This window comes from Pituophis catenifer, unplaced genomic scaffold (assembly GCF_029215685.1).
Source record: "Pituophis catenifer annectens isolate HBS135680 unplaced genomic scaffold, rPitCat1.0.hap2 SCAF_8, whole genome shotgun sequence".
NCBI lineage: Eukaryota > Metazoa > Chordata > Lepidosauria > Squamata > Colubridae > Pituophis > Pituophis catenifer.
Genome location: NW_027256888.1, coordinates 71974536 through 71995591, shown reverse-complemented (window position 1 = coordinate 71995591; position 21056 = coordinate 71974536). Strand labels below are relative to the sequence as shown.

Below are 21056 nucleotides of genomic sequence, written 5' to 3'. Positions count from 1 at the left end.
ATTTATATTGTTTTATTCTATGGCTGTTCACCGCCCTGAGTTCTTCGGGAGTAGGGCGGTATACAAATTCAATAAAACTAAAACTAAAAACTTGGGCAACAGTAACTTCAACTGAACATTTCCAATAACAGTTGGTCAGTCCTGCATATCAGTTTTGAGAAATTTTAGTCATTCCTCTTTACAGAACAGATTCAGTTCAGTTAGCTTCCTCGTGTTAACTGGCTGCTTCAGGTACTCAGATCTCTTGAGATTAAGGTTAGGACTTTGACTTGGCCCATCCAGAACTTTCTTCTGCTTTAACTATATATATGACTTCTGTGTTTTAGTCTTACTGCATGACCCACTTTCTTTTGAGCTTCAGTTCATGAAAAGTTACCCTGACATTTTCCTGTAAAATTTGCTAGTACAATTCAGAAATAAAATTTCTAACAATGATAGCAAGCTATTCTAGTCTAGAGGAAGTAAAGCAGGTCCGAACTATGCTACTACCATATTCCACAGATGGGATAAGGTTCTTACCCTGGAATACAGTGTTTACCTTTTGACAAACATAATACTTTTCATTCAAGACAAAAATTTCTGTTTTGGTCTTGTCTGTTCAAAGAACATTCTTCCAAGAGCCTTCTGGCTTATACATGTGTTCATTCACAAACTGTAATGGCCAACAATGATGTTTTTCAAGTGTAGTGGTTTTTTTTTTTTTTTTTGCAACTGCATCATGCACACTGTTGTTCTTCAGTATTCTACTGATAGTGGTCTCATAAGCACCAACATTTGCCAATGTATGAGAGGCCTTTAATTCCTTAGATGTTATCCCCGGGTTCTTGGAGACCTCCCAGATTATTACAAGCCTTGTTTTTGGGGTGATCTTGGTGGGTCAAACACTCCTGAGGAGGATAATCGTAGTGTTAGACTGCCTCCATTGCACACATACTGCCTGACAGAAGACAGGTGGAGTCCAAACTCTTTGGATAGAGTTCTGTAAACTTTTCTAACTGGTGAACATCGCCAGGTGTTTTTCAGAGATCCTCAGAAATCTCCTTTGTTTTTAATCCACAACACACTCCCACATACCTGTGTTGTAACAATCTTATTTTGATAGAGAATTCTGTTCTTTAAATAAAGCAGGACCTCCCACATTCATATCTGGTTATTATCCCATTGATTGAGATACCTGACTCTAATTTCCCCTTCAAATGAACTGAAAATTCTAGAAATTTAGTACTTTTGCTACACATTATTACATAGCTTGGAATAATTTTTCTGAACTGAATAAATGCAGTATAATGTTTTTGAATAATTTATTTAATTGTATTTTCTTTATCTTGTTTTAGAACGTGTGGAGAAGAGGTCAAATTTCAGGTGGTATTTATGCAGAAATATTGAAAATTAAAAAGGGTTCACAAACTTTTAAGCACCACTGTATATTTTTATTTAGCATGTTATGTGCACTTGTTTGATTATGTTAGCAATTACATTCCTAATACAATATATTTCTTTCACCCATCTTCTTAAAAGTTTTTTTTTAACTTGTGGATATATAATATATATCTATATATATATATTTAACTGCCTGGATTTCCTGCGCTTGACAGATTGTTCCACCTTTCATGGAATAAGTGACCTTTTGATGTAACTGTCTGAATTTTCATGTTGTTTGGAAGGAACCTAGACAAAAGTAAATGAGTCAACATAGCCATTTGCTGTTTTTTAATTTCTTATTTTCTCTTTTTGATTAGCTCTCTCCCAAAAAGACCTGGGAAGGCTTCATTGGTGGATTCTTTATCACAGTTATATTTGGATTTATTGTAAGTGGATGCAGTATCTTCTTTAATAACATTGTATTATTTGGTGCTGATATTGAAATTGGCATAAATGACTAGAATGGCTGGTAATCTGTAGCATTAAACTAAGTTAAAACTTAATGCTCTACTCTTATTGAAATTTATGAGTGGCAGATATTACAATGGTTGGTTATTAATATGCTATGTATATTAGAAATTATCTGTAATCACCATAATAAAAATCATTGTCGAAACTGAGAAGTAACACACATCTAACTGAACAGTATGTACATTATTTTATAGGCATTTTTGAAGAGATGGCTCTCAGATGGGTATTGTGGATATAAATAAGATGTATTATGAGCTGCGGTGGCACAGTGGTTAGAGTGCAATACTGCAGGCTACTTCTGCTGGCTGACTGCAATTTGGCAGTTCGAATCTCAACAGGCTGAAGGTTGACTCAGCCTTCCATCCTTCCGGGGTCGGTAAAATGAGGACCCAGATTGTTGGGGGCAATAGCCTGACTCTGTAAACTACTTAGAAAAGGCTGTAAAGCACTGTGAAGCGGTATATAAATCTAAGTGCTATTGCTATGATAAAGTGCTATCTAATATAACTATTAAAAGTTTCATTAAGATAAGTAAAACTTATAAGAGATTCAAAACCCAGCACTGCAGGGACATTTCAAAAAAAGCAGGCTGCAATATAGTAAAGACATTGAAATAATCTTAAAAATGTAAAGACCTTGTGTAATTCAAAGCAGTTTCATAGGCAGTGGATCACTGCTGAAGCAGCTTTAACTTTTTGCCAGCGACCCCAATTATTTTTACTGATTTGCATCAAGTCAGAAACCAAAAGTTTATCTTAAGCACATGGTTGGGATTATTACTTTACACTGATCTGCAACGATAGCGTTTTTCAATAGTAACATAATTCAGTATAATTTATAGATGGATGACATGCATTGTCAGATCTTTAATATTGTTCTTGATATTACCAAATGGAGTTCTGCAGCTATAAATAGGGATATAGGAGAACAGCTGGTTTTGAATAATAAACTGAATCCATCAGGTGTTCTTGCTGTTCCTGGGTGGCTCATGGAATAAGATTTATGTTGTTTATATTGGTACAAAGGACAATGGGAGAAAGTGGGTGATTTCCCTTGTTGCAAGATTTATAGACATTCAACCTGATATGAATCCTAAAAGGAGAGTTACTTTTAAGAATTGTGTTTTGCCTTAGAAGGAGACAAGGCCTCCCCTTAGTGTATAGACTAGCATTGAGTATTGCAAATGTGTGAGCATTTTGTTTAATTTTGGTAATAACAGTTCAGTAATAGTTTGGTAGTAATTAAAAGATATCAAGGGTAGCAAGTTTTAGCCAGCCAGCCTAGTCACATTGTGTGCCTTCCTCCTAAGGTTTCTTTCCAGCCACCATTTACCTAATTTCAGAGGATATAAAGGCTTAATGGAGGTTTGGAGAAGCTCATAATTTCACCTCAACCCTACAGGAAGTCCTTAATCAGCAATATCTAAGAATATCTATTGTCCTTTCAGGTTGCTCATCTTCTGGCACAATACCAGTACTTTGTATGTCCTGTGGAATACAACAGTGAAACTAACAGGTTTGTCACAGAATGTGAACCATCAGAACTTTTCCAGCTAAAGAAGTACTCCTTACCATCATTGCTTCAGATTATTCTGAGAAAGGTATGCAAAGTCAAATCCTTAAAGAAAAGCTAGATCTTAAGCATTCAGAAAATTGGCTACAAAAAGGCCTAAAGTATCTAAAATGCCCAGCTCTCTGTCCGGTTAGTTTGTTAGAGCAAATAAAATAATACTAGGAACAGGCTTTTCACCCTGTTTCCCACAGGTACAAGAATATATCTCAAAGAAAATCACTGTTAAGTTTTTCTTTTATGAAGAAAAGTGCAATGGCTTAGAGGTTAAAGACAGTGAGCTTGTCAGCTGGAAAGCTGTCATTCTGGGTTCAAGACCCGACACCATGCAAAGGGGTGAGCACCCATTACTCCTGCCCACTTAGCAGTTTGAAAGCATGCAGATGTGAGTAGATAAATAGGTACCATTCAGTGGGAAGGTAACAGTGTTCTGTGTGCCTCAGTGTATAATCTTTCTGGCCACATGACCACGGAAGTATCTTCAGACGATGTTGGCTCCCTTGGCTAAGAAACGGAGATGCACACTGCCCCCTAGAGTTGGACATGACTGAACAAGGGAAACCTTTACCTTTACTCCTCTCCCCCTTTTATGACACTCCTCTACCCTTGGCAGAAGGTTAGAACCTCATTTGACCCACTATGGCAGAATAGGCAGAAAGAAAGGTCCATTTTGCACTTGGATAGCAAGATGTGAAAGAAACCTATTCTGTGGATTGTCCTCTGGGTTGAAGAAGGGCTTTCTACCACCTTGAGAACGTCCTTGCAACTAGAATGCCCCATTATGTGCCTTTCATTTAAATAGGAAGATATAGTTCTGGTACCAGACCCTGATAACGCACATCCCACTTCTGCTGGACAGAGCTTCAGTTACTTTGCTAGCTTCATCAAGTTCATATACTATTTATATGAACTTGATGATGCTGATGAGGAAAAAACCTAATCATTCAGCAACATAGTTCAGGTGAAGTCATACTTCTTCTGGCCTAAGTTAGCCTCAAAAGAGGAATCATTTTTACCCTTTTCATAACAGAAGAAAAGAATCATATGAACTTCTCTGGATGATATGTATCTCCAACCTTTACTCCAACTTTTACCATGGCTACCAAGGTTATTTCCTGTTTGTACAATTCAGTTGTTAATTTTGCTTGAAAGCTTTTAAACCTTTAATATGCTAAATTTAGGACTGATTTTCTCTCTTAATGTCAAATAAATGCTGATAAAAGCTAACAATTACGTCTTATTGCAGGAAACTGTGACATTGTACCCATTCCAGATGCACAGCTTTGCATTGTCAACATTTGCCTCTTTAATTGGGCCATTTGGAGGGTTTTTTGCTAGTGGATTCAAAAGAGCTTTCAAAATCAAAGTGAGTACATAACCTGGGATGGCTTTTTGTAAGCATAAATTTTAAAAAATGTGTCTTCAGTTGCTAAAGATAATAAACTATGATTAATGGACTACTGCAGTGATAATTAACTTTCAACTCAATAGTTTAAAAGATAGCAACAATGAAACCTCATAATGTTTAATGATTTAAGGGGAAGGAGATGTCTTGTATTCACAAATGTCTGTTCAGTACCAAAGCATGCAAACATAGCAATTTATGTCATTTGGGTAATGAGATCATTATGCAGATTAAGCCACTTGTATCAATTTATGCCTTTTGTGTGATGGCCTCATTATGCAAATGACATAAATTGATACAAAATAATGTAATTTGCATATAAACATCATTATGCAAATAGCCCGAGTCAATCCAAAATAATGTCATTTGTATGTCATTATGCAAATGACAGCATTGATACAAATTATGTAATTTGCATAGTGACATCATCACACACTATTTTTGCAAATTCCCTGTTGTTCCCTGTCAGTAACGGTACAGAGTTGGAAGGGACCTTGGAGGTCATCTATGTCTATATTACTATATTATATTATTATATATTATAATATTATATATGATTGATTATTATATTATATTATATTATATTATATCATATCATATCATATCATATCATATCATATCATATTATATTATATTATATTATATTATATTATATTATATTATTATACATTACATACACATACACATACACATACACATACACATATATATATTCATAGGTTTTATGTGTGTTTTTCTTTTAGCCAGGTTTTTCCTACGTAGCCAAGATTTTTCTACAGCCCTAGCTCAGTGGAGTCTAATGAGCCAGAAATAGATCTATATAAGTCTCTCACTAAGCAGCATAGGGCAGCATAGGGCCTGCTGGCTGCCAGAAGAGAAAAAGCCCAGAATCGAGTGGATGTGACTCTACTGAGCTAGGGCTGTAGAAAAATCTTGGCTACGTAGGAAAAACCTGGCTAAAAGAAAACACACACACACACACACACACACACATATATATATATATAAAATATATATACATTATAATATATATTATGTCTATATTATGTCTATTACTTGGAGGTAATCTGTCTATGGATTGTCTGTTGTGATCTGCCAGATCAGAATTTCACAACATTCAATTGATTGACAGTCCTACTAAACAGTTCTAACTGTGGATACTGGGCCATGTAGTCAAATACTTAATATAAGGACATCCTTTTCTCTTTAAGGATTTTGCTGATACTATTCCTGGCCATGGTGGAATAATGGATCGTTTTGATTGTCAGTACTTGATGGCTACTTTTGTACATGTCTATATTACCAGTTTCATAAGGTATGTTTCCATAAGGTGTCATTTTAGAGTTGGTTGGAAAAGATACCAATGCTTTTGTACCATCCGTGTCTCAAATGCTGGGCTGTGCCCAAGTGGTGTTGAGAGCAAAGAAGCCAATTTAGCCATTCTTATGGACTCCAAAATAGGTGAGATAAACTACAACTAGGAAGCTACACGTGGTTCCCCAGCACCTCATTTCTGCACCCAAGTCTTCTGAGAATAGGATGCTGAACCTCAATCAAATGGCCAGGTTTTGGAGAGAGCCCTCTGGGAAGCAAACTGCTTAATTCTCATCTATAACCCCAACACTAGAAAACCTGAAAAATAGCTTGAAATTAAGCTGGTAAATTTCAGTCAAGTTTTCCAGGAAAAACTGGCAATGTGCTTGGAAATGGAAGTGGTTTATCTTCCAGAAACCAAACATAGCCGTTTCCACCCTCTGAATCAGCTGCCTGTTTGCTTCCTGACAACCTGATAATGTCCCATTGTCCCACTATAGGAGCTGCGTCGTTACCAGTATGTTCTGAGTACTGCTTACTATTTATAAAGCTCTGTATAGCTTTATAATTGGCCCTGTCAATTATTCTCATCCTCAAAAGTTACTCACTCTCTGCCCTTAAAAATAATAATATCTTAAAACATTTATTGAGCTGAAATAAAAATATATCACAAAAATCAGTCTTAGAGGAATGGAATATGGCCGGCATTGAGATTGTTTAATTTAAAGTCCACGTTTTGCAATTGTAGACATGCAAGCTGCTGGCCTGCGCCCTGGGGATGCAGCCGACCGTGCAAAGTGGCATTCAAGGATCCGAAAAGCAGACCCTGCTTCTGCAGGAATACGCTAGGAAGAAGAAGAGGTTTTACAATTGTCTAGAATCACAAGTTTTCCTAAGGAAAACTCAGCATTCTTTTTGCAAAAGATGCTCTGTCAAACCTTTATGAGTTCTTGAATGTGTCAGCAATTATAAACAGAGAAGGCCCAGTAGTGTTTGTTTGCCTATGAAATGGTATCTAAAAAAGGCACCGAGGGGTTGTATCGTTTTTGAGTCCAGCAGCAGGCTAAAAATAGAAAGAATAGATCTGGGTAGCAGTGCAAGCAATTTCTTCATGTCATAGAATTTTGTATTACCTCTAAATAAGTAAGGATTTGCCATGGTATATAATGAGAATCCCTGATTTTCATCTGACTTGAACATTATGTAAAATATTTAGCAAAAGTCCTGGGTCTCACTTGTTCTCTCCCTTGTCACCTGACATCATCATTCCGATGGCATTTGAAACAGGGAAGCAAAGCGGAGATGAATTAGGGCCGAATTGAGAAATTCAGAGCTCCGATGGCAAAGCAGGCAGTACTGCTTACATCCTCTCATGCGGAATCTATATTAGTGCTCAGCCAGTCATGCAAGAGAAGTCAGCTCTTTATTGTTTAGACGGCAAATTCTCTAGTTATCTAATAGCGAATTTCCCTGGCAGCTTTTTATAATGGGCAAGTAAGCTTGCTATTGTTAGAGGAAGTACTTTGTGTTCCTGGAGAGAACAGGATCCGACCTGAGTAAGGATTACAGAAGCCAGGTTTTGTAATCTAAACAGAAAGACTTATTTACAGGAAGTCCATGAGGTCGTCAGAAAAGCCTAGTGCTTAGCTGGTTCTGTCCCACCAGGAATATAGTCAAGAGGAGAGCTCTCATGGGTGCATGCCTAGAAAACAAAGGCAGGCAGGAAGGAAGGAAGGAAGGAACCCTGAGATTAATAATCAAATAAACAAGGAGCAGGAAGAATTAAGAGTTGCAGATGAAACGCAGGATTTAGGGTTAACAGGTTGTTTCCCCGCTGCCCCTTGTGTCAATAGGTTACAAAGTGCTAAGAGACAGCAGCACATCTGAAATCACCTCTTTAGCAATGATGATCAGTTGGAATTTGGGTTTTTTTTTCCTTCTGTCTCTTGCAAAAATATTTTTAGTGCTTATTTTGCTTCCAGAGCACACTGCTAAAAAAAAAAAAACATTAAACAAAAATTATTGAATGAAAAAGCCCAGGCTGGCTCACGACTTGATTTTGCAATATACTGTACAATGGGGCTGTTCTTGAAGAATACTCAGAGAGTTCAATTGGTTCAGAATGTACCAGTATAGGCAGTGTTCAGAGGGCATTACCACCTCTGCTTACCAGGCTCCGCAGGTTGGCAGTTGCTTCTGGGTGCAGTTCAAGGTCCTGGTTGTTATCTATAAAGCCCTACGTGGCATAGGATCAGCTACTTGAGGGTTCCTAGTATCTGCCTGGTGGCTTTGATCCAACAGTGTTGCTGTGCTTGGGATCCCTTCCATTAAAAAGGGCCCTATATTGGGACTCCAGAAGCATAGCTTCTGTGTTACAGAACCTGCCCTCTGAAATGAAGCTCCCAAGATCCAACCGGTATTTTGGAGTGCTTTGAAGATCAGATTTTTCACCAGGCCTTTGGCAAGTAAGGGCATGGAGCCTTCTGAGGAAGGGGCATGTTTCACTGCCCCTTTTGCTATCTTTACTTATGGGTCTTTTTTTTTATTGCTATATTGTTTTTTTATAATTGATATACAAATCAAACAAATAGAAAAGTGGCACTGCAGATTGAAATGTTGTCTTCTTAAACGTAATCACCAGGGGCCCGAATCCCAGCAAATTGCTGAAACAACTGTTGGTACTCCAGCCAGAGGAGCAATTAAACATTTATAAAACTTTGAAATCACACCTCATCGAGAAAGGATTCCTCCAACCATCACTGAGAGGCTAGGAGGACTGAATGATGGACTACCAAGTGAAGCTCAGCCGGGAATGCAATTCTGCTTCGGAGGAGAGAGGTGTGTGGGAATCAAGCCAGCCTGTGTCCAAAGATATGACTGTTTATGGAGAATACTGTGAACACCCAGGATGCCATGCAAGATTTTAAGTTTCTTTTTAACAACTGCATGTTTTTGCAATAATTTATATTCCTGAATTAATGGAATGAGACTTCTTGCTTTGGTCTTAACTGTTCTGTTCTGAGCAATGATGCACATACTCCTAGTAAATAAAAGTTAAAGAAACAATTAGGGTGTGCAGTTTATAAAAAAAAAAGCCCCTCATTTAGTGCAATGATATTAATATTAATGACACCAGTTCAGTGAGCGGAATTCTGTAGGACAATGTTGGTATCTCAATTATTTGATAATATAACTTAAGTAACAACCAAATGGCAATAGAAGCTGTTTTGCCATCTCCCCCACCAAAACAGGGAAATGGGCAAGTTTGTATCTTTTTTTTAAGTTTCTCAGGTTGACTGTGTTTGTAATGGAAAAAAAACCCCAATAGGTATGTATTGGGGAGAGATGAGTCGAGTGGAAAGGTACAGGCTCTTAGGGTATCTTCTCTGTGGGTCTGGAAGTGACGATTGGATGCCCCTTAACAGAATCATAGGGATCTAGTTACATGAGGGGTGGCCTGCATTTTCCCAAGCAAGTTCCATTCAGAGCTTTTGAGCGGGCGCCAAGAAACGTGCCTCCAAATGTTCAGATGTGTTAAGTTTAATTGTTTTGTGTCTTCTATGGTAAGTGCAATAGAAGTGCTCTCTTGGCAATTTTAGGAAGTACAGAGGCTGGATTCAATGTGGTTTTCTGCCTTTATGGGAGGATTTGTGTATCCATCATCCTAACCTGGAAAGTCTTGGCCAATCACATTGGAGTCTTCGCCTTACCTGCTCTGTCTGAAGAGCAACACTGAGATGTGCTCAATTTTATCCAGACTTTTCTTGAGCCTTGCATAAACGGTCACATTTTAAAGAGTTTGTTTCTTCAGATCTTCTGCATGGTTTCTTTTATCATGTCATAATCCCAACACCTTATTTTTAAATTCAAATAACAGTAAGTGGAAAGCCAAAAACCATGGTAGGAATGTGACTGACTAAATAGGATTTAAGGCATTAAACAGCTGCAGTCTTTGCAGACTTCCTTTGCTATGCAAATGAAGGGAGCAACACAAAAGCTCTGTTCATTTAATTGGATTGGGCAAGATAACTTCTAGAGGATTGTTCCCCACAAATTTCATTTGAATGTTAATTTTCTTTGCAGTGAGCATTCAAAACTTCTTATTTTTGTAGGGTAACCGGCAACCGGCTTAACCCCTGTTTTTGTCCTGCTTTGCTTACGTTTTTAAAGTGGTTTTGTGGAATCGCCTATCCGTCTTTGACTTCCAAAATAATGAAGCCTGTATGTTTGATTTTCAGTAGTAGTAAGATTACTCTGGACAAGGCAGAAATCCAATAGATTCAGACTAATGTTACCAATTGAAACTGCTGCAAATGAGGAATATTGCCAATATTTAAACACTGGGGATTCCTTGCAACATTTCTTTAGTAATAGGAAAGCAGCAGTAGTGTTTGTCCTGTCTGTATTGCTCCTTTATTACCAAAAGCTGGTTATAATACAGGACCTACTGAAGTTTTTCCCTTCAGCCATTGTCTTTGGCCCTCCTAGTACCTGCAGCAGCTGTGATTGTTTTGGCTAACCCAAAGAGGCCCTGAGGCTGGGTTCAGAATCTTTGCTTGAACATCCAAAGACACACTTGCCATATTGAGAAATCTATGGAACTGGGGTTCTCTGAATATGTCCATTGTTCAGTCCACTTACATCCACTCTTTTTCTTTTCAATTGTGAGGGTCGTAAGATCAGGCACCAGACATCTTCAGACGATAGTGGGGTAGAAGAGCCACCCTTATAGTCATGCTATTCTTTTGGTCAGGCAGTGCCAGAGGTAAATCACAAGATCTGCTGAGACTACTTAACATCTTTGGGATGAGGCTAACATAGCTACTCGTATCTGAAACCTGCCTGGGTAGGTGCCATTTCTTCACCTTGCATAAAATACTTGTTTGGCAGGGATTGTACAGAATGAATCCTGTGGCTTGGCATTCCATGTCCTATTATGTTCAGCAAGGTGGGGTGGAAGAAGGATTTTAAATGGGACTCCTGCGTAGACGAAACCTTAGATTTCTAAAGTGATACTATCAACAAGTAGGATAGAGCCCAACGGACATGGCGGTTTGAGGAGGCAAAACAGGGCAAAAAAGACCATACCTAACAAGAGATGCTGGCATCAGGTTAAAGGTTAGTAGGAATATTTGCACTGAACACGCTAGTCATTGTATGTCTGTAAAAAGTAAGACTTAAAAAGTTTTCTTTAGAAAACATGCTACTTATTCCATCTTGATGGTGAATCATAAAAATATGTAAAGTTCAGTTTTAATATAACATTGTAATTTTGGGGGTTATGTTTGTGTAATTTTTAAATATTTTTTTAATTTAAATTTGTTTGTATTTAAGCAACAATGCAAATGAATTAAAGCAGTCAGCTTTGTTTGCACTAATAAGGGTCACCACTATATAATGCTGCTATTCCTTCAACTGAAAAAGCCTTCTTGATAATATTAGTTGCTCTCCAGCATCGTCATGTGTTTAGGATATCTTTTAAATAAAACACTTTTTGGTGACAGTGTAAAAATAACCTAATAAACTGCTGCAAAACTATTCCAAAAGGTGTTTATATATGTACTCTCATATATATAAGAAGCAGTGCCAATAAGCCGTTCACAAAGAGTTCTGCTTTATAGGTTTAGTGAAATCATATAGAAAAGTAAATGTCCGAATTGTATTGGCCGAGTTAGAATGTGTACTGGATGTCTTTTTAAGAATACAACTCGGCTTTAGGTTTTTCTTTCTCTTGTACGCAGTTAAGATGTTTTTAACAACTTCTATTCTAAACAGTGTGATCCAAAGGAAACTCTTCGCTTATATCTGCCTTTTAATTTGCACTTTTCAGTAAAACACCTCCACTTGCTTAGCAAAATTGTGCATACTGTAAATGTTTGAACATTGAGATGTGTTTTGACTATTTTGTAGAACTGAGCTGGAGATAATAAAGCTCTGCTGGGAAAAAAAACAACACAGCATTGTGAGTTTTCTTTGTATGTAAAAAGTATTTACAGATTACAGTTAATACCGAAGTTCTGGTTGAGTTCCTTAAGAAGTTAACTGATGCTTCTATTAGGTTACTAATAAGCCAGTGAAAAAGTGATTTGATATTTTATGGCCAGGAACACACAATATAAACTTGGTTAGCAATTGTTGTGGTTACTCATGTTCCCAAATAAACTGTATTTGGAAGTAATGGTCTAATTCAAGCAACACCCTCCTAAAAGATACAGAAGCACAAGCTACCAATCCAATTCAACCTTCTGCCAATCCAGGCTATCATGCAGGCCTGATTTTCTACAGCGGGTCCCTCCCCCCCTCTCAGTTAACAGACCTCTTACTAGAAAGGGGACATAATGCAACATCACTTGTTTATTCTAGAACTTGATTGGAATGCATAGCAGGGAATTTTTTTTCTTTTACAAAAAATTCCCTTCATCTGAACACTTACGAAAAAAACACATTTACGCCTCAATCCAAAACTTCCTAAAAGAAAAAAAGTACAATGCTCTTTGCAGAAATTGAAGACTTTCAAAGCGAATGAAAACGGATTCCTTGTACCATGACGACACGTGGAAATGCGTGTCAAGAACTTAACTTAGCCAGCCAACCAAGTCATTTTTTTTTTACAGCCTTGTGAATTTGCTTGCGAGGTAAGCAATTTAGGAAAAGTGCCAGAAAACGATCCGCGAAAAAGTTACGGATCATTTCCTAGCCTCTTAATTGGGTTGCCCATGGTTACAAAGCTGTAGGGCTTCTAAGAGAGATGCCTCTACCCACAAAACATCTATTATTTCTGACGGCAATTAAGCCACGCTGGGAGGCTTCAACTTGTTTACTGCATAGATGAGTATGTGTTAGATAATGGATAGTCCCAGTTTCTAGTTAATGGGAATCCTACTGTGATTCCTTTTCGTAAGTTTTCATTTAACTATGTCTTATAATTTTTTTTTTTTTAAATACAGCAGATTTGGAAGAGGCATCAAGCACAGATGCAGGTTAAGAGGAATATTATGTATGATAAAAAGTTCCATGTAAATTCAAAGACATACAGTAGTTCATGTTTTATGCTTCCTTTTCATGATATTATAGCACAATATGTAAATTTTAGCACCTTAAATACCATGATTTTTTTTATTGGATAATGCAAGCGCCTGGAAAGCTCACTTTGCATTCAAAATTAAACAGTCCTATATTTTTAATCGCTGCAATAACTCGGATCAAAACAGTTCAGTGCTTTCTATTAGCTTCTTCGTTTGCACTGGATAAACAATTGAGTTACTTTGATTTTTGGGGTGGATTGAGTTTGACTTGGCTGGAAACAGGATTCTTGATGCACACTCCTTATCCAATAGTTTAAAAACCCATGTTTCCAAAGCTGGTTATACAATTTTTCAAAGAGATCTGGACAGAAAAACTTGGTGGTAAATAGTATTTATTTGAAATGAAAAACAAAAAAGGTACCTGAACTATTGCATTTAATCATGTATTGTATTTGTGTTACTCTACCTTTTTGCATTGGAGACAAATATACAATAAAACATTCAGATATCACAGATTGCACACTAGATAGTAATTCTTCAGGCCTTTTACATAACCACCAAAAACAGATATTGGATTCTTCAATATAGTACAAAAATCCACCCCTCCAGTCCTAGCCAGTTATCTTCAATTTACTCCTGTTTGCTGTACAAATAAATGGCCATTTACCCCCAAGGCTTACAAATTAATAACAGGACAAAAAAATATACATTATACTGACACAAAAAGTCAGTTGTGTTAAGTCATGCAACAAGTAACCAAACTTGCTGAAATTAAAAATATTTTCTAAAAACAGTTTTAACTGCATAAATATTTTTTTTTTATACACAGTTCATTTACCAAAACCAAAGGAGTCTGGAACAAAGCAAAAAAAAAGAAAAGAAAAGTTCCTACTAATTTTTATACATAAGAAAGTGCAAAATAATGTCTCTAAAAAGTCTTTTGCTCTTGGACTGGCAGATGACGGGTGGGGCTGCCACTCTGACCTTCTTCTTAAGCATGAACGCTACAGTCACATGTTACAAACAAAGAGTGTATGTATGGACACCTTCAGGGAGAACCATGTCAAAGAACAAGGCGGGATGAGGCGAGCGGCTTGACAGTGCAAAGGGGCGGTTTGGCTGCTGCTCAACCAATGTTCAGTTTTAACAAAAAAAACAAAAAAAAAGCAAATTGCAACTGGTGGGAAAACGTTGGGTGTCGGTCGAGCCCAGAGGTTGCTCAATCCAATCTTCAGCATCTTCAAGGCGCGTGGACTTCCAACTTTCGGAATTCCCAGCTGTGGAATTCTGGGAACTGAAGTCCACACATCTTCAAGATGCCGAGTTGAGAAACCTTGGGCTGCTAGAACGTTTATGATAAACATTTATGGGACCATTGGAGGGGGGGGGGAAATAAAAGTATTCCGAATTATGGTAGCAGCTGACAGGAGCCGTCGAGACTTCACTACACCCAAAAAGAATTGTATTGCTCAGTATCCATGTATTCCAGTGGGACTTGAAGGGGCTTCAAGGTTGGAACGGATGGTGCTGTGCCATTTCTTGGTGCAGAATAAACCCCACGTTTTCCCCTCTCGTCAAACAGGATGCAACTTCGCAGTTACCCCTTGGAGTAGATAAATAAGGGCAGAAATCTGGAAGATTTCATCCCCAGTCAAGTAGCGAATTTGTTCAGCACACCGAACTTTTAAATACAAGTATACACATTTAACCACAACGCCACATGGGAGAAAAGTCACCCTCCCTCGGAGAACACCAAATGTAAAAAGTGTAGAATAACACCGGTACAATAGGTCTACGTACTCAAAATTAGGAGAATTAAAAAAACAAAACAAAAAACAGTAAACCGCTACGTATCTTCTAATGAGCCAGCATTAGTGTCTACGAATGTTAGTGCCAACCAGTGCTTAGAATTTTACTTGGAGGAATTAATTGAGAGTTGAAAAAAATAATTCTCACGCTGAAAAAAGACAACCTTCCAGATTAAGAATTTCCAAGTTAAGTTTAGTTATTCCCTATTTGGGGATTTTGGGGGGGGGGGAGAATTTTCAGTGGGAGTGAAGGAGATTGAGAGAATTTCAACATGCTTTTTTTTTCTTTTTTAACGGACATTATATTCGTACGTTAGAAATTTCTGTTGTTAGGCTGAGTTGAAGGACCACATAAGCAGCACTTGTGCCTATGATTACGGAGTCTGTGTTATTCCAGCATACCCTCAATAGTTGGAAATTCTACCTTAAAAATATATATATATTGAGAAACTTTGCAGATATCAAACTTGGCAGCACTGAGCAAGGCAGAATAGCCATTAGATCAATGCTGGTTGTAACAAAAACAGCCAGTGGGAAAAACCAATTTTCATAAACCCGTGTGTGCTCATGTGTGAAAGGGGTTCTTTCGGGGGGGCCCTGAAATACATTTAGTACAACCACAATTAAGTCGTGCAGTCCATCGTGACAATTAAAAAGATCCTCAACATACATACTTAACCTAATCACTGCACTTATTTCTAACCAGGGATGTTTAGGCAGAGAAAATTGCTCTGTGCAAACTATTCAAACTATTTAAAATTCATTTTCCTCCCAAGCAAAGGGTTAACAAATCACAATGTTTATACATTCCATTTCATGATGTGCCATGTTGTTTCCGAGTTACTTTTTTAAAAAACTGTTGTCTTACCATAGTTAAAAGGCAGTAGCAACAATCTCATCACCTATTAACAAAAGAAAGACAAAAAGGAAGGAAGGAAGGAAGGAAGGAAGGAAGGAAGGAAGGAAGGAAGGAAGGAAAGAAGGAAGGAAGGATAAAACCAGTACATTGGGGGAAAAAAGAAAACAGAACTACATTTCAAAGCCTCATTTTACTGAGATGTTTGATTGGATCTGATCTGTATATTTTTCATTGTACCATAAATGCTAATATATAAAATACTTGAATTTACGTCCTCCAAGTGAACCAATGAATGATGACACTAGGGTGCAACATCAGGTTCAACTCCTAAGTAAAGGAGCAAGTCTGAATTTAATTTTGAAATTCACTGGGACCCCCTTCTAAGCATTTCCCAGATGTAAGGACAAAGTTTCCAAGTCCATTTTGCAAAACAAATTAACAAGAACAAAAACACCTACGAGAAAAACAATGGTCCATTAGTTTCCTTGGGAAAAAAAACCCTCCGAAAACAAAAAGTATTAAATCTGATTTTCATGCAAGCCATTTACTAGTGTTTTAAGTAAGACTTGCCTTAGACCTATCTGGATTAGCGGATTACTTACAATGGTAAAGAATGAGCAAGCAGCAAGGCCCACGGTGTATAAAAACAGACCTTATTTAAATATGAAGACGGATTCTAAATAGATGTATTAAAAAAAGCAACAGAAAGAGGCCCTTTTTGGTTATCTTACAGTTTAGAATAAAATGTTTGAAGTCCTATGCCCCAAAATAAAAGGATGGTTTCCCCACCCCCTCCCCCCCCCCCATCTTCAAAATAGCTTGGCTTAAATTAAGATCATGAGAATAACTGAAAGAATCATGCAGTTGGAATAGTAAAGGGGGAAAAAAAAACAGATAATGCCTCTGGATGCTTTTTCTTTTCATTGTTTGGTTTTTGTTTTTTTTAAAAAAAATCATGTTTAAATAGATGAGCTAAAGAAGAGATGTAAAGTATAGTGGTCTGAAGTCCCATGTAACAGGCAGTTCAGTTCGTATTTTTTGATAAAAAGGCCATTTTTTTCTCTATTTACAATATCCACAGTTTGCTTGCGAAGAAGGCGAATTTACAACTATTTTTTTTTTTTTCTAAAAAGCCTTCTGCTTCTGGCAACCCAAATGAAGGGGACTAACTACAAAACCAAGATGGAACGAGAGATGGTTAATGAGGTCTCTTCTTCGCGGAGAAGACAGAAGAAGCTTAAGGTGACAGCAGTGGTGGCAATTATTACATGCTTCCCGCCAGATTCTAGCGGATGTTTTTTTCTGGCTCCATTTCTGCAAAGGTACCCACAAAATAATGAATGATCCCTCTTGCTTGCAGTCCTTGCGTAGGAAGTTGATGACACGGGAATGGCAAATGCTGCAATCTCTTTGAATGTGCTGCTCATTCCTGGAATTAATCCGGTTGGCTGGCCCTGCAATATTGTAGTCTGGGTTTGCTGTTGTTTTATCTTGACGGTGTTAATTCCAAGATCCCTCTTCCGGCCCTCGCTCGTGCTGCAAATTGTAATAACAGTTCTGGCAAACCCGAACCGGGGAAGAGATTTTCAACCGCTTGATTTCGGACTGAAAACGGCTGCACCTGGAGAAAGAAATGTGGGGTTAAGACTGATTTCTTCCCATTCCTTCTTCAGCATCAGATTCCTGTTCAACGCAAAACTCTTGTCCCTGTAAAACTCTACCCTCAAAATGACGCTAAAGAGCACTGCACACCAGAACAATTAGACACAAGAACAGTTTTTTCCCGAACGCCATCACTCTCCTAAACAAATAATTCCCTCAACACTGTCAAACTATTTACTAAATCTGCACTACTATTAATCTTCTCATTGTTCCTATCACCCATCTCCTCCCACTTATGACTGTAACCTTGTTGCTGGTATCCTTAAGATTTATATTGACTGTTTCCTAATATGATTTGATTGCTTATTTGTTCCCTATGACTATCATTAAGGGTTGTACCTTATGATTCTTGACGAACGTATCTTTTCTTTTATGTACACTGAGAGCATATGCACCAAGTCAAATTCCTTGTGTGTCTAATCACACTTGGCCAATAAAAATTCTATTCTATTCTATTCTATTCTATTCTATTCTATTCTATTCTATTCTATTCTATTCTATTCTATTCTATTCTATTCTAAAGCAGGTCAGTTGTGCTACAAAACTTTTTTTCTAGGGAAATATGTACATGGTTGGAGGAGATGATACAACAGCATATTGATCTGAAACCTGAATTATTCTTGTTGGGGATTTTACCAGAAACCTACAGTAAAGAAAATATATATTTGATAATTCACATAACTGCAGCTAGGATTGTATTTGCACAAAATTGGAAAAGTGAAGAGATTCCTACGGCTGAGGATGTGATTAGGAAAATATTAGAATATGCAGAAATGAATAGGTTAACACTTGCAATTAAAGAAAAGGAACAATCCGATTATTACAACATATGGGAATTATTTTATCAATGGTTAGGGAGTAAATACGAAAAGTGGAAAAAAACAAATGAGTGAAATAGAGAAAATGTTTTAACAAAGTTAAATAAGTTAAGAAGAGGATTGTTATAGTATTAGGTATGGTATATATTAGTATTAAGTTAAGAATAGATAAAATAATAAATATGGCCGTAAATCGTAATTGTTATTGTATAAAATATTTGCACAAAATATTTGTACCCAGATGACACGCTGTTTAATGGAAGATGATGTTCGAATCAAAATAAAATATATTTTTTAAAAGTAAAGATTAAAAAAAAAAAACTTGTTTCTAGGGGTGGGGAGGTGGAGATGGAAGGAATTTTGAATGCTATAGAACAGGGGTGTCAAACTTGCAGCGTCACGGCGGTGTCACGATACGTGTTGCGACTTTTTCCCCCTTTGCTAAACTGGGCGTGGGTGTGGCCAGTGCATGATGCATCTGGCCCACGGGCTGCGAGTTTAACAGCCCTGCTATAGAACAATAGACCTTGGAGGTCTTCTAGTCCAACCTTCTGCTCGAGATGGAGACTCTATACCATTTCAGACAAATGGTTATCCAATATCTTCTTAAAAACATCCAGTGTTGGAGTATTCACAAACTCTGGAGGCAACTCGTTCCTCTGGTTGATTGTTTTAACTGTCGGGGAATTTCTCCTTAGTTCTAGGTTGCTTCACTCCTTGATTAGTTTCCACCCATTGTTTCTTGTCCTGCCTTCAGGTGCTTTGGAAAATATGTCACTGTTCTGCCCCAGCTCCGGATTTCCGAGGATATTGACACACACCAATGGTCCTTTATTAAGTAGCAAGAATAAACCAAAGTCCGGCAAAGGTTGGCAACCAGCCCAGAAAATAAGATAAGACTTTTCCAAAAATGCTCTGATGATAATTACAAGTTGTTTCCAGCAAGAAACTTACTAACGACATGTGACTTAAATAGGCTAAGGGAGCGGCCAATTATCCTCAAGCCTTACTCTCGAGGAGACCTCCTCCTCCTGAGTAGCCACTCCTCCCGTTTGGCAGCCCTGCGTGCTCGAGCATTGAGGAGAGGCTCCTCCACTTCGCTCTCTCCACTTGAAGGAGCCTCTGGAGGTTCTGAAGGCCCTGGCTGAATCTCTGCCTCTGGCACCACATCCTCTTCAGTCTCCTTGTTGTCCGATGCGAGCGCCGGCTGCGTAGGCTGCTGGCGCGACACCACACCAGCCTCCTCATCGGGATCAGCCACGATCCGCACAGGCCGCTGGTGGGCCACAACAGTCGCAGGCTCCTTTCCTCCCCCCTTTCTTTCTTTCTTTCTTTCTTTCTTTCTTTCTTTCTTTCTTTCTTTCTTTCTTTCTTTCTTTCTTTCTTTCTTTCTTTCTTTCTTTCTTTCTTTCTTTCTTTCTTTCTTTTTTGGAAAGAAGCCTCCTATGATGGAGGCTTCTTTCAAAAAAAAAAAAAAAAAAAAGGAGCCATATATAAAAGATTTTTTTTTTTAAGTGAAGGACACCAGCTTGAAAAGTTAATGAAATATCCACACGCATTTTATTACGTTGTTTGTAGGGAGGAAGGGCGGGAGGTGGCAAGATGAAAGCGAGAGGCAATAGGGCAGGTTCTTGGTGATGCTGTAGTTGGTGTGGAGGAATGGAGGCCGGAGGTGCACGAGGCTGAGAAGATTTGGGACTCCCCCAGTTGTAAGGGGGTAGGATGAGGTCCAGAGGAATGAAGGATGATAAGACTGGTGGCAGTAACAGGATTAGGGTCAGTGAAGTGGGAGCCATCAGGTGGTCCCATTTACGTTTTAGGACAGAGTTCCCCAAACTTCGTAATTTTAAGACGTGTGGAATTAAATTCCCAGAATCCTCCACTCTGCAGGGCTGGCTGGGGAATTTTGGGAGTTGAAGTCCACAAATCTTAAAGTTGCCAAGGTTGGAGGCTCCTGTTCTAGAAGGCTGTCAACTGGGAAGAATATTTGCTGCCCCCACCCTAGCGAATATCCTTCCCCCACTCTCCTGGCCAATACATGGCCCTGCAGCCTTGTGTGGGGGAGTAGGCAGTCACAGGACTGTTTGGTACTATAAGAACCCCCTCAACCAATTTTTACCAAGGTTAAATTGCCTCCTCCAACATGATTTTGCCCCTTTGAAATTTATTTATTATTTATTTATTAGTCCAATTTATATGCCGCCCTTCTCCGTAGACTCAGGGCGGCTTACAATGCATTATAGCAATAGCCTGCATACTTTTATGTATATACCTGCTTATTAGGGCTTTTGCCCCCCCCCCACCTCCTAAGCAGTGTTGTTCTATACAAAGCTGGCTTATTGCCCCCACAATCCGGGTCCTCAATTTACCTACCTCGAAAGGATGGAAGGCTGAGTCAACCTTGAGCCTGGTGAGATTTGAACTCGCACTAATTGCAGGCAGCTGGCAGCTAAGCGCTAGCACTTAACAGCACTTAGTCCGCTGCACCACCGAGGCTCTGTGAAATTTCTTGTAATCTTACAATCTTTTAAAATTTAAACTTTAATTCTCGTATACTGTTTTATAGTTTGATACTGTACTGTACACTGGCCAGAGCTCCTCTTGGAGGGAGATGGGTGATCCAGAAATGTGATTATATAAATATAAAGAAATACTCAGCTGGCAAGCAATTTATGCCAGCTTCTGTAGGATAAGTGAAGTAAG

At 38.3% G+C, this 21056-nt stretch overlaps 2 protein-coding genes across 3 annotated transcripts in view; one reads left to right on the top strand and one right to left on the bottom strand.

Moving 5' to 3' along the window:
* The window catches only part of CDS1 (CDP-diacylglycerol synthase 1), a 32288-nt gene extending 20171 nt beyond the window's left edge, over nt 1-12117 (top strand). For both annotated transcript variants that reach the window (XM_070948697.1, XM_070948698.1), the window contains exons 9-13: nt 1740-1808; nt 3341-3493; nt 4709-4828; nt 6079-6182; nt 8823-12117. In XM_070948697.1, the coding sequence (XP_070804798.1) occupies nt 1740-1808; nt 3341-3493; nt 4709-4828; nt 6079-6182; nt 8823-8952 (576 nt within the window). In that variant the 3' untranslated portion in view covers nt 8953-12117. The remainder of the gene's footprint in view (nt 1-1739; nt 1809-3340; nt 3494-4708; nt 4829-6078; nt 6183-8822) is intronic.
* Nucleotides 12118-16697: 4580 nt separating this feature from the next.
* WDFY3 (WD repeat and FYVE domain containing 3) overlaps nt 16698-21056 on the bottom strand; it is a 203958-nt gene continuing 199599 nt past the window's right edge. The window contains exon 66 of the mRNA XM_070948211.1: nt 16698-17494. Coding sequence (XP_070804312.1) covers nt 17374-17494 — 121 coding nt within the window. The 3' untranslated portion in view covers nt 16698-17373. The remainder of the gene's footprint in view (nt 17495-21056) is intronic.